This window comes from Melanerpes formicivorus, unplaced genomic scaffold, assembly GCF_026170545.1.
Source record: "Melanerpes formicivorus ecotype bairdi unplaced genomic scaffold, bMelFor1.0.p_v2 SCAF_159, whole genome shotgun sequence".
In the NCBI taxonomy this organism is placed as follows: Eukaryota; Metazoa; Chordata; class Aves; order Piciformes; family Picidae; genus Melanerpes; species Melanerpes formicivorus.
The window spans coordinates 192992-206359 of NW_027142511.1; the positions used below are offsets into that span (position 1 = coordinate 192992).

The following is a 13368-nucleotide window of genomic DNA, read 5'->3' on the forward strand; positions in this document are numbered from 1 at the left end:
ACCCAGCTCCAAGGCTATTCCTGCAGGGGCTGCCAGGTGCTTAGGAACAGGGAGTCACACAAGTCCCTTGCCCACCACATGCCTTCTGATGCCCTGCTGGGGACTCTGGCAGCTGGAAGGCCTAAAGCACAGAGGCCAGCCAGGAGCCAGGGGCTGCCCTCTCAGCTGCTGCAGCAAGAAGTGACCTCCCAGTCCCTTTCCTGCCCTCTCCCTGCTGCTGCCCTCTCAGCTGCTGAGCCAGCAGTGACCTCCCAGCCCCTGCCCAGCCTTGTGCCTGCTGCTGTGCAGGAGATCCTGAGGCACAGCTGAGCTGCCCATGGCATTGCCACCCATCTGCTCCTGGTGTCCATGAGCTTCTAAGCCGCAGGCCACCTCCTGCTCCTCGTCGTCTGGCAGCTCCCAGCTCCTGCCCTGTGCCAGGTGCCAAGCAGGATCAGTCAGGGGTGGGAGGGGATGCAGGTGAGGGTCAGAGCACAGGAAGTCTGAACTGGGAACCTCACCTTGAATATCTCCAGGAAGAGGCCTCAATCACCTCCTTGGGCCACCTGTTTCAGTGTTCCACCACCCTCATAATGAAGGAGTTCTTCCTCATATCCAATCTGAATCTACTTTTCTCTAGTTTGATGACATTGCCTCTCATCCTGTCCCTGCAGGCCTCTGCAAACAGTCCCTCTCCATCCTTCTTGTATCCCTATTCAGGTACTAGAAGGCTGCTATTATGTCTCCCCAGAGCCTCCTCTTCTCCAGGCTGAACACCCCCAGTTCCCTCAGCCTGTCCTCATAGCAGAGCTGCTGCAAGCCCCTGATCATTTCTGTGGCCCTCCTGTGGATGTGCTCCATCAGCTCCATGTCCTTCCTGTGTTGAGGGCTTCAGGGGAGGTCTTACCAGAGCAAAGTGGCAGGATCCTCTCTCTCCATCTCTGGCCATGCTGCTTAGCATACAGCCCAGGCCCATTGGCCTTCTGGGATGCAAGCTCACACTACCTGTTCCTGTCCAGCTTCTCCCCCACCAGCACCCCCAAGACCTTCTCCTCAGGGCTGCTTTCTATCACCTCCTCTCCCAGCCTGTATTGAAAGTGAGGATTGTTCCAGCCCAGCTGCAGGACCCTGCTCTTGCTCTTGTTGAACCTCATGAGGTTCACCTGGGCACCACCTCTCCAGCTTGTCCAGGGCCCTCTGGATGCCATCCTGGCCCTCTGGCATATCAACAGCACCACTCAGCTTGGTGCCATCTGCACACTTGCTGGTGGTGTCTTCATCCCTCTGTCTATAGCACTGATAAAAATATCAAACAGGACAGGATGGGATGAGTGGAATCAGTTTTTCCTGGGACAAGGCCTGGGCTGTACTTGGAGATGTTAATGGAACCCACTTTGAAATGGGAGTTGGCCCAGACCGAACTCTGGTTTGATTAGGGTATGGAATTGTGACTGTAACAGGGCCCAGACTGTGGTGGGAGGGTATTAAGGATCCCAATATGTACTGGGATGAGTCCCAGACTGTATTGGGATGTGTCCAGGGGACTGAGGTTGTACTGGGATGGTTCCCAGTCTGCCTGGGGCATGGTTAAGGAATACAGTGGTTCCAGTCTTGTCCTGGGAGGGGTTCAGGTGGTGCAGCTTTTCCTGGAAGCAGGCACAGTCTGTCCTGGGAAGGAGTCCTGTTCTCTGGTTTGCAGTGGGAGCAAAGCACTTGGTACTTGGAGGGCATCAGAGCTTCAGCTTTGCTGTGGGATGAGACCCTGTCTGTACTGGGAGGAGATCAGGAGATGCAGTTTGCACTGGGAAGGTCCCCAGTCTGTACTGGGTGATGCCATTGGATCCATTTCCTCCAGGACAGGACCTGCACTTTACTGGGATGGGATCAGGGCACCAGTTTGTCTTGGGCAGGGCCTAGTCTGTACTGGGAGGGAGTCAGGAGATGCAGTTTGTACTGGGAGTGGACCCAGTCTGGATCCAGAGTACACAATTAACATGTGGAGGGATGCACTAGGAACTGGGAAGGGGTCCAAGGGATGCACTTTGTACTGGCACAGGAAACTCTATGTGAGATGGCAAAGTGATGCAGTTTGTCCTGGGATAAGAGCACATCTGAGCTGGGAGTGGTTGAGGAAATGCAGTTTGTACTGAGATGTGACCAAGTCTGTACTGGGAGGGGATAAATGGTTCCCAATTGTACTATGTGGGGACCAGACTGTACTGGAATGTGCCCAGGGAACGCAGCTTGTACTGGAACAGGGTCCAGGCTGCACTGGAAGGGCATAGGGGATCCACTTTTTATTGGGACAAGGCCTAATGTCTACCAGGAGGGATGAAAGGGATCCTGTTTGGACTGGGATAGGGCCCAGACTGCAATGGGAGGGCATGAGGGTGTGCAGTTTGTACTGGGATGGATGCATTCAGTACTGGGAAAGCAGCCAGGGGATAGATTCTGTGCTGGGATGGGACCCAGGCTGCAGTGCTAGAGGACAGTATGATCCAATTTGTGCTGGGATGAGGCCACATCTGTACTGGGAGGGGATAAAGAAACCATGTTTGGGCTGAGTCTATACTGGAAGGGGGTCAGGGTATCCAGTATGGACTCTGAGTAGGTGCAGTCTGTGATGGGAGGGGGTTGGGGTATGAAGGCATGAGGAGACCTCCTGTTCTGATGGCAGTGCTGCACTGGAGCACAGCTCTGTCCCTGAAGCTGCCATGAACTGTCCCTGCCTGCAGTACCAGCACTGCCACCAACCAGCACAGTGCCCAAGCAGCCAGAGCATTCAGGCCTTGCCCCAGCACAGAGGCTCAGCAGGAGTGGGTGGAAGGGAAGGAAGAGCAGATCAACACAGCCGAAGCTCTGGGGCTCCCTGGCACTGCTGCTGTGCTGGGACTCTGCCCCTCCACCTCTGCATGCAGGCACTGCCCTGCAGCTCCAAAGAAGAACTAAGGAATGAGGTCAGAGAAACAACTCCCTGCAGGGTCTTTTATTGTGTTGAACAGACAGCGAGCACAGCTCCTCATGTCTGCAGCCTCTGGGTCACACCAGACAGGACAACACTGAACCAGAAATGGTCTGAAGAAAGACATTTGTGTGGAACAATATTTTCACAAGGGGAACAGCACCAGCAGCAGCTAGAACTCCAGCAGCCAGGCTGGGCTTGCACTGAGTGACAGCAGAACTGCTCCGCAGGAGAAGACAAAGAGTTTATTGCTTCTGAAAATATCCAGTCATCAGTTGGCTCAGGGCAGCCTTGAGCTCCTGGTTCCTCAGGCTGTAGATGAGAGGGTTCACTGCTGGAGGCACCACGGAGTACAGAACTGACAACACCAGGTCCAGGGATGGGAACGAGATGGAGGAGGGCTTTAGGTTTGCAAAGATGGCAGTGCTGATAAACAGGGAGACGACAGCCAGGTGAGGGAGGCAGGTGGCAAAGGCTTTGTGGCGTCCCTGCTGAGAGGGGATCCTCAGCACTGCCCTGAAGATCTGCACATAGGACACCACAATGAGCACAAAACACACAAAGAATAAACAAGCAGTGACCACAATAAGCCAAAGTTCCCTGAGGTAGGATGTGGAGCAGGAGAGCTTGAGGATCTGGGGGATTTCACAGAAGAACTGGTCCAGAGCATTTCCCTGGCAGAGGGGCAGGGAAAATGTATTGGCTGTGTGCAGCAGAGCACTGAGGAAGCCACAGCCCCAGGCAGCTGCTGCCAGGTGGAGACAAACTCTGCTGCCCAGGAGGGTCTCATAGTGCAGGGGTCTGCAGATGGCAACGTAGCGATCGTAGGACATGGTGGTGAGGAGAAAATACTCTGCATCAATTAAGAATATGAAAAAGAAGAGCTGGAGAACACATCCTGCATAGGAGATGTCCCTGGTGTCCCTCAGGGCATTGGCCATGGATTTTGGCACAGTGGTGGAGATGGCACCCAGGTCAAGGATGGAGAGGTTGAGGAGGAAGAAGTACATGGGGGTGTGGAGGTGGTGGTCCCAGGCTATGGTGGTGATGATGAGGCCATTGCCCAGCAGGGCAGCCAGGTAGATGGCCAGGAAGAGGCAGAAGTGCAGGAGCTGCAGCTGCCTTGTGCCTGGGAATGGCAGGAGGAGGAAGTGGGTGATGGAGCTGCTGTTGGCCATCTGCTGCCTCTGGCCATGGAGACCTGTCCAAGGAGGGAAAGGCAGTGACAAGTTAGAGCACACTTCCCTCAGCCTCATTGTAACCTCCCTCCCTGAGCTGCATGAAGAGTGGATCAGCTCAGTCCCATCACAACCAACCCATGTCAGAATTCATCAGAGCTTCAAATGCAGCAGGGAGACAGAATTTTGACATGAAGATTTCCTCTGGTGTCAGAACAGAAAGTGACCAACAGCCCAATCCTAGGGAACAAGAGTCCCATGGTGGTGGGTTCAAATTTCCCCCCATCATTAGCTTTGCCAGAGCAGCTCAGTTAGAAGCAAATGAAGCTGTATTGACAAGCAAGAGCTACACTCTACAATGGAATGCAATGAACAGGTACAAAACATACAGGAGTGACAATATTAGAGAGGTATTTACAATTACCAAATGACATGAAACCCCCTGGTCAGAGACCAGGGAAGCTGTTCCACTGCCCCTAAACGCTAACCCCCGTTCCAAGAGACTAAGGAGGAGTGGAGAGAGAAAAAAAACAGTGGGTTAGACTTAGCCAAGGCCAGCCACAGCAGGTGATCTCTCCTGAGCAAAGCAAAACAGCTGAGATCAGAAGAGGAGAGAGAGAATTGTTATGGTACAGATCCTCTGATTCCAGATATTTATCCAATGAATTTGTTTAGAATAATCTTTTCTTTTCCTTTTTACAACCAATAGTGATCTATTTACTTTGTTTCAACTTTTCTGCATAGACTGAAACCACCACACCCATGGACCAGGCCTGTACTTCTGCAGAGACAGTGAAGGGAAGAGAGAAAGGCTGAGGGGATGGGGGTGAAGCCTTCTTACCTAGCTCTGCTCACTGCTGCTCACAGGATGGAACTGAAGGGCTTTGGTCCTCCTTCTGTGTGCACACTCCAGGAGCCTTCAGCTGAGCGTCAGCTGCTGAGATAGAGATGCCTCCAGGAGCTACAGCTGCAGTGTCCTGCACCCACAGACTCACCATGTTTATGGCTGTAGTGAGTTCTCCTCTAGTGAGCTCTCAGCATCCTCCCAGCCCTGGCCACCTCAAAGCCGTTTTCTGATTTCAGTTCCCTGAGATCCTCTGGCAGTGTCCTCAGCCCTGCTGTGCTGTGCAGAGGAACTGCTCCTGGCCAGAGCTGACTCCTGCAGTGCTGCCTGCTTGCCAGCAGAACCTTCCAGCCCAGGAGTCTGGCCTGGCTCAGCTGCTCAAGACCAGCCCAGGTATTTTAAAGGAGCCCTCTGGTGGCTTTGTTGCCAAGTCCATGAACCTCAGAGACTGAGAAGCTGATGAAACCTCTCCAGAAGTCAAAGCTGGTTTCAAACTCTGAAGTTTCTTCTACTCTTAATGGGTCCCAGAGAAGGATACCAGGAAAGTGTCCCCAGGGTCTGCTTAGAGCAGGACAGAGTGGATGCAAGGGAAGCATCACTGGAGGCACTGAAGCATCTCCAGGCTGTGGTGAGAGCAGAGAACTGAGGCAGTGCTGACAGGTCAGGACAAGCAGCCAAAGGTGGCTCTGCTGCTGAGGAAACCTGGAGGGGTTTCATTGATCCAAAGGGCCAAGCCCTGACCCCCAGACCCTGGCAAGGCAGATCCTGTCCCTCACCTGTGGTTCTGGGCTCTGCTGGGGGCAGTGGGGAGTGAGGATGAGCAGTGAGCAGGGTAGGACCTTGCCAGGTTTTGCTGTGGTTTGCTTCCAAAGAGACAACTCCTCCTGAAAAGGAATGAAATGTACCTTTAAAAATAGTTTTTATCAGATGCTTTGTGCAATAAAAACCTCTCCAATTAGCTGCAGAAATCTTGGCAATAATTAGAGCTTCAGCAGTATTTAATGAGCCCCATGGAGTATTTGGGGCTGATTACATCATCTTCAGGTACTGCCAGGAGACTCTGCCAAGGTACTGCCAAGAAGCCTCTCAAGAAGTCCATGTCAGAAGAAAACTCCAAAGTACCTTGAAGCACTGATTGGCTTCACTGAGGCTTGTTACTGACAAAGGCTCCCCAGGGACTCGTTAGAGCAGCTTGTTAGAGGCCATGATTGCAGGGAGACAGAGGCAAAGTATAGGGGTGAAAAACTTGCCTTTGGTCTAGGAAGCAGAAAGGCCAAGCCCTGAGCACTGCCCTTGCAATAGAAGAACCTCAAAGCCTCAAAGCCAAGTTTCTTCTCACAGGCCTTGGTGGCAGAGGCAACTGCCAGAGCCAAGGGCACAAAGACCTTGGTCCTGTTGAGCCTCTCAGCTTTGCCAGAGCCCTTGGCCATCCCTACAGCAGCCTGTCCTCCACTGTGCCATGCCTGCAGCTCTTTCCCTTCAGGCTGCTGACATCAATCTTTTTTCCCCTCCCGGCTCCCTCTCTGACATTTCCATCCCTTCCCTGAGCTGTCTCAGTTCTCCCTGCCATTGCCTGACACCCCTAGATGGCCTTCTGCATAGCAGTTCTGCCTTCTCAGGGCCATTTATTTGGCCTCATCTCCACTCTGAACCTTCCAAGCTGCACTTTGTGAAGGTTTTGGTCTCTTCCCACACCCTAGAACAGCTCCATCCTCTCTGAAACCTGCCTTCACCCATGTGCACACTGCTCTGGCAGTGCCCTGAGCCTCCATTCAGCAGGCTGAAGCAGCCCAGGTCCCTCAGCCTCTCCACAGAGATGTCAATCCCCATCCTGGCAGATCTCCTCTCAGCCTCCCCAGTTCCTCCTATGCTCTTTTAGTCTGGAGAATGCAACATCCAGACACCAAGCATCCAGATGTGTCTACAACCGTGCTGAGTCCAGGGGAGGACAATGTCTGTGTCTGGGTGGCCACACTCCTCCTGCTGCAACCCAGCTGCAGTTGGCTTTCTTCACTCTGTGCAGGGTTTGCTGCATCCCAGGGTATTTGGAATGACTCCTGCAGACCCTGTGGTGCCTTTCTGCCTGGGCCTGGGACACACCAGAACCTCCAGTTCCAAACCAACAGGGAACCAGTTTGTACTGGGATGGGTTTGTTCCCATGGCAATGGCAAGCTCCGCTTGCTTTAGTGCAGGTTGTGCTTTTGCAGTCAAGCATTGAGGAGACAAAAGATCAGGGTTTCCCTTCAGTAAGTCAAATAAGGAGCTAGCAGGGTCATACTAAGACCTAGCAAATGTCTTATCCAGTTTATGACTCCAAGTAATTTCTGCAAATCACTAAGGGTGGTCACAGATTACTGAATTTGTATCACTTGTGGCTCAATTGTTTGATCTAAGATTTTTAGTCCCAAACATTTCCAAGGTGCTTGGTGCTACACCTTCTCTGGGGCTATTTCTATCCCATATTTCCTCAACACTTCTGTCACATCAGGCACAACTGCACTCAGCACGTCCTCTGTCTATGTAGCAATTAGCACAGCATCCATATAGTGGTAGCACTACATGGTGTGATATTGTGCTCTGACATGGGATAATGCCTGTGCTACATACCATTGACAAATTGTGGGGCTGGTTTTCATGCCTTGAGGCAACACAGTCCACTGACTGAGTTCGCTATTATTAGTCACAGGGACTGTGAAGGCAAATTCTGGAGCATCATCAGGATTCAGTGGGATGATAAGGAAACAATCTTTCAAATCAGTAATACAGATATTCCATTTCTCAGGCATCATTGCTGGTGAGGGCATTCCAGGCTGTGAAGAACCCATACTTTCCAGTGCATTATTCACTTGTCTCAAGTCCTGAAGCAGCCTCCACTTCCCTGATTTTTTTTCTTAATTACAAAACCAGAGTATTCCACAGGCTCTGAGATGGTTCTAAATAGGATTGTTGCACCAGTTCCTTTGGCAGTTCTTTGATGGCTCAGTGATTTTCATTGGGTAGGTGGTGAGAACGGAGACAGGGATGACAGCACTCATTATGAGTGATAGTAATCATCCAACTTTATTGTTCCACACTTCATTATTCATAGTCTTATCTTATGCATAGTTAATTCTGTTCTAATTTAACACATACTATTGGTTTCTCTCTAAAAGGTTACATCATTGTTTTCACTACTCTGTGGAATTTTTCTACTCAGTCTAATTGCTCTTTTTCCCAGACCTCGCCTCCTCCTTATCTTGCTTGCCTCTTCTCAGGGGCAGCTTGACCTCAGCATACCAAAGCAATCAGCACTTCCCCACAGCTCCTACTCCATTGCTATATTATCAACAGAGAATCCTTCAAGGCCTGAATTGCACAGGTGTTCCTGGGACCCATGTCCCCTCTTGCTTAAACCAAACCCCAACAGGTAGGGGCCACTGGTCCATCCACACAAGGGTTGACGTTAGCCACCATAATGAAATAGTAGGCCTACATGTGCCCTCAGTCACAGTGGCCCCTACTAAAAATCCTGGGCATTGGTAGTGATATTCACCTCCCACATACTTGAGATGCCTTGACCCCATGGATTCAGAGGAACCACAACTATGTGAGGATGAACAGCAGCCACTTGCTCCTCAGGGCTGACAACCTGGACAGGGAGCACACTTTGTGGACTGGTTGTTGTGCCACCAGCTCCTGCCACAGCAGCTGATGTGGACATCATCGGCCAGGACAAAGGCCAATGCCTGGAGGATATGATTGTAACATCCACACCTGTATCAATCATCCCCTTAACTGTCACGTCTTTAGGCTGTTCACTCTGAGGATACACATCATTGTTGGCTGAGCAGTGGAAATAGTCTGTGCCCAAAAGCCTTCAGGCTTCCCTGTGGAACCGACACCTCACATTCCCCTTTCCTGGGCTTCAGCTGCCAGGACCTGTGTGGTAAAAGGCACTAACTGCGTGATTTGACTCCCTGCAGGAATAGTTACTGGGGGGGATGGCATCCACACCATGGCATAGATTTGTCCTTGGCAATCAGAATCTATCACCCCTGGGAGCACAAAAAGTCCCTGTAAGATAGTGCTAGATCTTCCTAACAGTAAGGCACTTAGCCCATGTCCTATGTCCAGAGAAGGGCAACAAAGTTGGTGAGGGGTTTGGAACACAAGCCCTATGAGGAGAGGCTGAGGGAGCTGGGGTTGCTTAGCCTGAAGAAGGGGAGGCTCAGGGGAGACCTTATTGCTGTCTACAACTACCTGAAGGGAGGTTGTAGACTGATGGGGGCTGGTCTCTTGTCCCAGAACAAAAGGACACAGTCTCAAACTGTGCCAGGGGAGCTTTAGACTGGATGTTAGGAAGAAATTCCTCATAGAGAGAGTGATTGCCCATTGGAATGTGCTGCCCAGGGAGCTGGTGGAGTCAAGCACCAGTGATGGAGATGTTTACGAGGAGACTTGATGGGGTGCTTGGTTGCATGGTTTAGTTGATTAGGTGGTGTTGGATTATAGGTTGGATGGAATAATCTTGAAGGTCTCTTCCAACCTGGTCTATTCTATTCTATTCTATTCTATTCTATTCTATTCTATTCTATTCTATTCTATTCTATTCTATTCTATTCTATTCCCAAAGGTCCATGTGCCTTTGTGCACTTTTTCATGGGTTACGGTGTGTGAAATGTCTGTGGTGACATCCACTCCGGCACTGCCACTGGTTCTTGGTTGCAATTGACCCCATAAGCCTGAAAGGTGCTGTGGGGAGGCACTTGTGTCTGTGTGCAGGCTCCCATGGCCCTCTGCTTCCTGTTTCCCAAATTGTTTCTCGGGGGAGGAGGTTGTCTTGGGTTATTAAACCCAAAGCAGCCATGTTTAATGAGGTTTCATTCTTACCATATTGTGCACAGGGGCCAGAGAGGAACAGGCTCCCACACCCATTATTGTTGCTACCTTTTGGTGGACAAGTTTTCTTCTAATGTCCCAGCTGCCCACATCTGAAACAAGGTTTTCATGCATGAACAGCAGCAGCAAATGTTTCCACCAAAGCCTCCATCTGATAAGCAGTGGTGGTGTAGGAGAAGGGTTGTTTTCAGATAGCTTTGGGACAGCTATGTTTTGTCTTGAGTCCAGGGATACACACCTTATCAGGAACTGAAAAGAAAGCCCAGGCAGGATTGGGCTGGATATGTTCAGAAGCTTGTTTGCTAGTATTTACCTATTGTATGCTTTGCTTAAGTGCTTGGCAGTAGAAATGTAACCAATCAGAGTGTGGCAACACTGCATTAGAAACATAAGTCAACTGTGTAATGTAAGAAAAGTCTTCACCTGGAAACATCTTGTGTTGGGTCTAGATAAGAATGTCAAAATATAGGCAAGAATGAGTGCTTATAAATCTTTAGTGATTGTGCTAAGCTATGTTCCCTAAGGAATAAACACAATTCCGTGTCAGTGCTACTGGGTGAAGGTCAAAATGGATCATAGCACAAAAGACATTTTCATTTTAGGTTATAAAAAAACAGAAAAGGGGCAGTTCAGGCATTATGTCACAAGAAAGAAAAGTTAAAGCATGTGATGTTCTCAAATTTTCACTTTATATGTGGTTTTAAGGGTGGTTTAATAAACTTTATTGAGGATATAAAGATGTTGGAGGCTTTACTTGGGAGAAATTTGAAAGGGAAGAAAAAAATCCCAGGAGTAGGAACAATAGGACTCAGTACCTTTCCTTAGCAAAACAGCATCAGGAGATCAGAGTGGTAGGCAGAGTGAAAATAGATTATTGTGTTGTGTTTAATTTTACACTGAGCAGAACTATGAATATTCAGGATGTCCTCTCCCACCCAGCGAAGAGGCCTTCTCACTCTTGCTGTCTGCCCACAGGTATTTTCCTTATCTGTGGAGATAGAGCCTGGCCAGCCCTACCCTCATGGGTCAAGGGAGGACCTTGCTGACACTAAACACTTCTATGATGTTTGGCCATCTTAGGAAAAGGCAAAGGTGTGACATTCATGCCCTTGAAGCAGGTTGTAAAAGACAATGCTGAAGATTGGGTTTGCTGCGTTTGTAGGTCTGTATCTAAATCCCTGTGCACAGTGTGTTCAGGGCAGAACTGGTATGGTTAATCCTCTTTATTAATAAGAAAAGGGAAATGTAAGAATTGAAACTGGCAAAATCTAGGTTCTCCTTTGAGAGATCAGGCAGGAAACAAAGAACAAAATAGAATAGAATAGAATAGAATAGAATAGAATAGAATAGAATAGAATAGAATAGAATAGAATAGAATAGAATAGAATAGAATAGACCAGGTTAGAAGAGAGCTTGAAGATCATCGCGTCCAACCTATCATCCAACACCACCCAACCAACTAAACCATGGCACCAAGCACCCTGTCAAGTCTCCTGAACACCTCCAGCGATGGTGACTCCACCACTTCCTTGGGCAGCACATTCCAATGGGCAATCACTCTCTCTGTGTAAAACTTCTTCCTAACCTCCAGCCTAAACCTCCCCTGGCACAGCCTGAGACTGTGTCCTCTTGTTCTGGGAGAAGAGACCAGCCCCCACCTGTCTATAACCTCCCTTCAGGTGGTTGTAGACAGCAAGAAGGTCTCCCCCGGGCCTCCCCTTCTTCAGGCTAAGCAATCCCAGCTCCCTCAGCCTCTCCTCATAGGGCTTGTGTTCCAAGCCCCTCACCAACTTTGTTGCCCTTCTCTGGACACACTCCAGCAAGTCAACATTCTTCCTAAACTGAAAGAGTTGTGCTTGTAAGTTCAAAACTGTGGGATGAAACCTTTCTGGTGACTGTCTGAAAGAGGCAACTGTCCTGTTTGTGCCCTGACCTGGTAAGATAAGTGGGAAGCAATGCATGCTTGTTATGGTAGTGTAGCTGCAAGGCTTGTTCTCTTTACCCATATTTTATGCCAGTTGTGTTAGAATGAGCTAATTGGTGCAGCTCTGGGCTTTGTATCTTTGATGTGTTACATCACCCATTTTTGTGCAGGTACAAAAGGAGCCTCAGATGCTATCATAAATGCCTTCAATTATCATATTATAGTCCAACCAAGTGAGTTGCTGGTTGGCAAAACAAAGCAATCTCATGCTGGCAGCATTCAGTGATTTAGCTACTGACCATCAGTCTGTCAGATGCTGTGGGACAGAAGAGGGAAGCTGTAGATTCCTTGATCCTTGTCCATGGACATGGGTGTGAAGACTTTGATGGGATGTGTTGTTACCAGGGTAGACACAATCTCTTATCAAAATTGGATTGTTGATTTCATTGATTGCTTTTGCTATATAGTTAATTTTAACTTGCTTGCTTCTATGGATGCAAAGAATGTGAGAAAGGTCAACCAACAGTGTGGTTTTATTAGAATGTTCCTTCAAGGATCCCCCCAAATAAAACTAAGATGGAACCAAGGAGCCGTTGTCAAACAGACTTTAAAATTTTCTTTGCTTCTGAGTACCTGTTGTCGGACAAGAGGGGACATGGGTCCCAGGAACACCTGTGCAATTCAGGCCTTGAAGAATTCTCTGTTGATAATATACTGGCGGAGTAGGAGATGTGAGAAAGTGCTGATTGCTTGGTATGCTGAAGTCCAGCTGCCCCTGAGATGGGAGGCAAGCAAGATAAGGAGGAGGCGAGATCTGGGAAAGAGAGCAATTAGGCCGGATAGAAGAATTCCACAGAGTTGTGAAAACAATGATGTAACCTTTTAGAGAGCAACCAATAGTATGTTGCCAAGTGGGCATAATTATAGCAAACTGTATATAAGATGTGTCTGATGCTCAATAAAGGGGAATCCGCTGATCAAATTGGTCGTTAAAGCGGCCCCCTTCTTGCAGTAAGTGGCGTCCGAACAGGGACCCTAATGAAGACAAACGTTAGGGTTTAAGAAGTTCTTCGGGACGTTGGGAGATTCGCAGTAAGCCGGGAGGCAAGAAGACGGCCGGCCCGGGATAGCAGTACCGGAGGCTGCAAGAAAAGGGAAGACAGCCTTGAAGCCGAAGACGCTGTAGAGCCGGAAACTGCTTAAACGAGGACTGTGCGCACAGGTATTAACGTTTAAATACGGACATGGATAGGCAGGCAGCGTATGATTTATTTATATGCTTTTTAGAAAAGCGACAGTGTAAGTCAAATTTTACAAAGGAGTTGGTGCCGCTGTTAAGCTATGCAGGAGAGTTAGGATATTTTAAGGACCCAAATGAGGTGTTTGAAAGATTGCAGTGGAAAAAGTCTGGACAAGACTTGTGGCTGCATGGGTTAGATGATGAAAAACGAGCAAAGGAGTGTGGAAAATGGTGGAAGATGGTTATGACAGCATTGGATCAGCATCGTGCTGAGCAAATGGCAGCTTATCAAGCCAGGGTACGATTAGATTATACGGACCCAAATGGAGCAAGTGTTACACATGCTGGGTTGCCTTTGTCAG

General features: G+C 49.3%; 2 protein-coding genes across 2 annotated transcripts in view; one reads left to right on the forward strand and one right to left on the reverse strand.

The window, feature by feature from the left end:
- LOC137457103 (zinc finger protein 721-like) overlaps nucleotides 1-13368 on the forward strand; it is a 316030-nt gene that overhangs the window by 62838 nt on the left and 239824 nt on the right.
- Nucleotides 3187-4134, reverse strand: LOC137457091 (olfactory receptor 14A16-like). Its single transcript, XM_068168896.1, has one exon. It carries the CDS (start codon nucleotides 4117-4119, stop codon nucleotides 3187-3189), a length of 933 nt encoding a protein of 310 aa, XP_068024997.1. The 5' UTR covers nucleotides 4120-4134.

What these genes read in the sequence shown, in the direction of transcription:
- LOC137457091 (XM_068168896.1), bottom strand. Translation starts at nt 4,119, where the DNA reads ATGGCCAACAGCAGCTCCATCACCCACTTCCTCCTCCTGCCATTCCCA.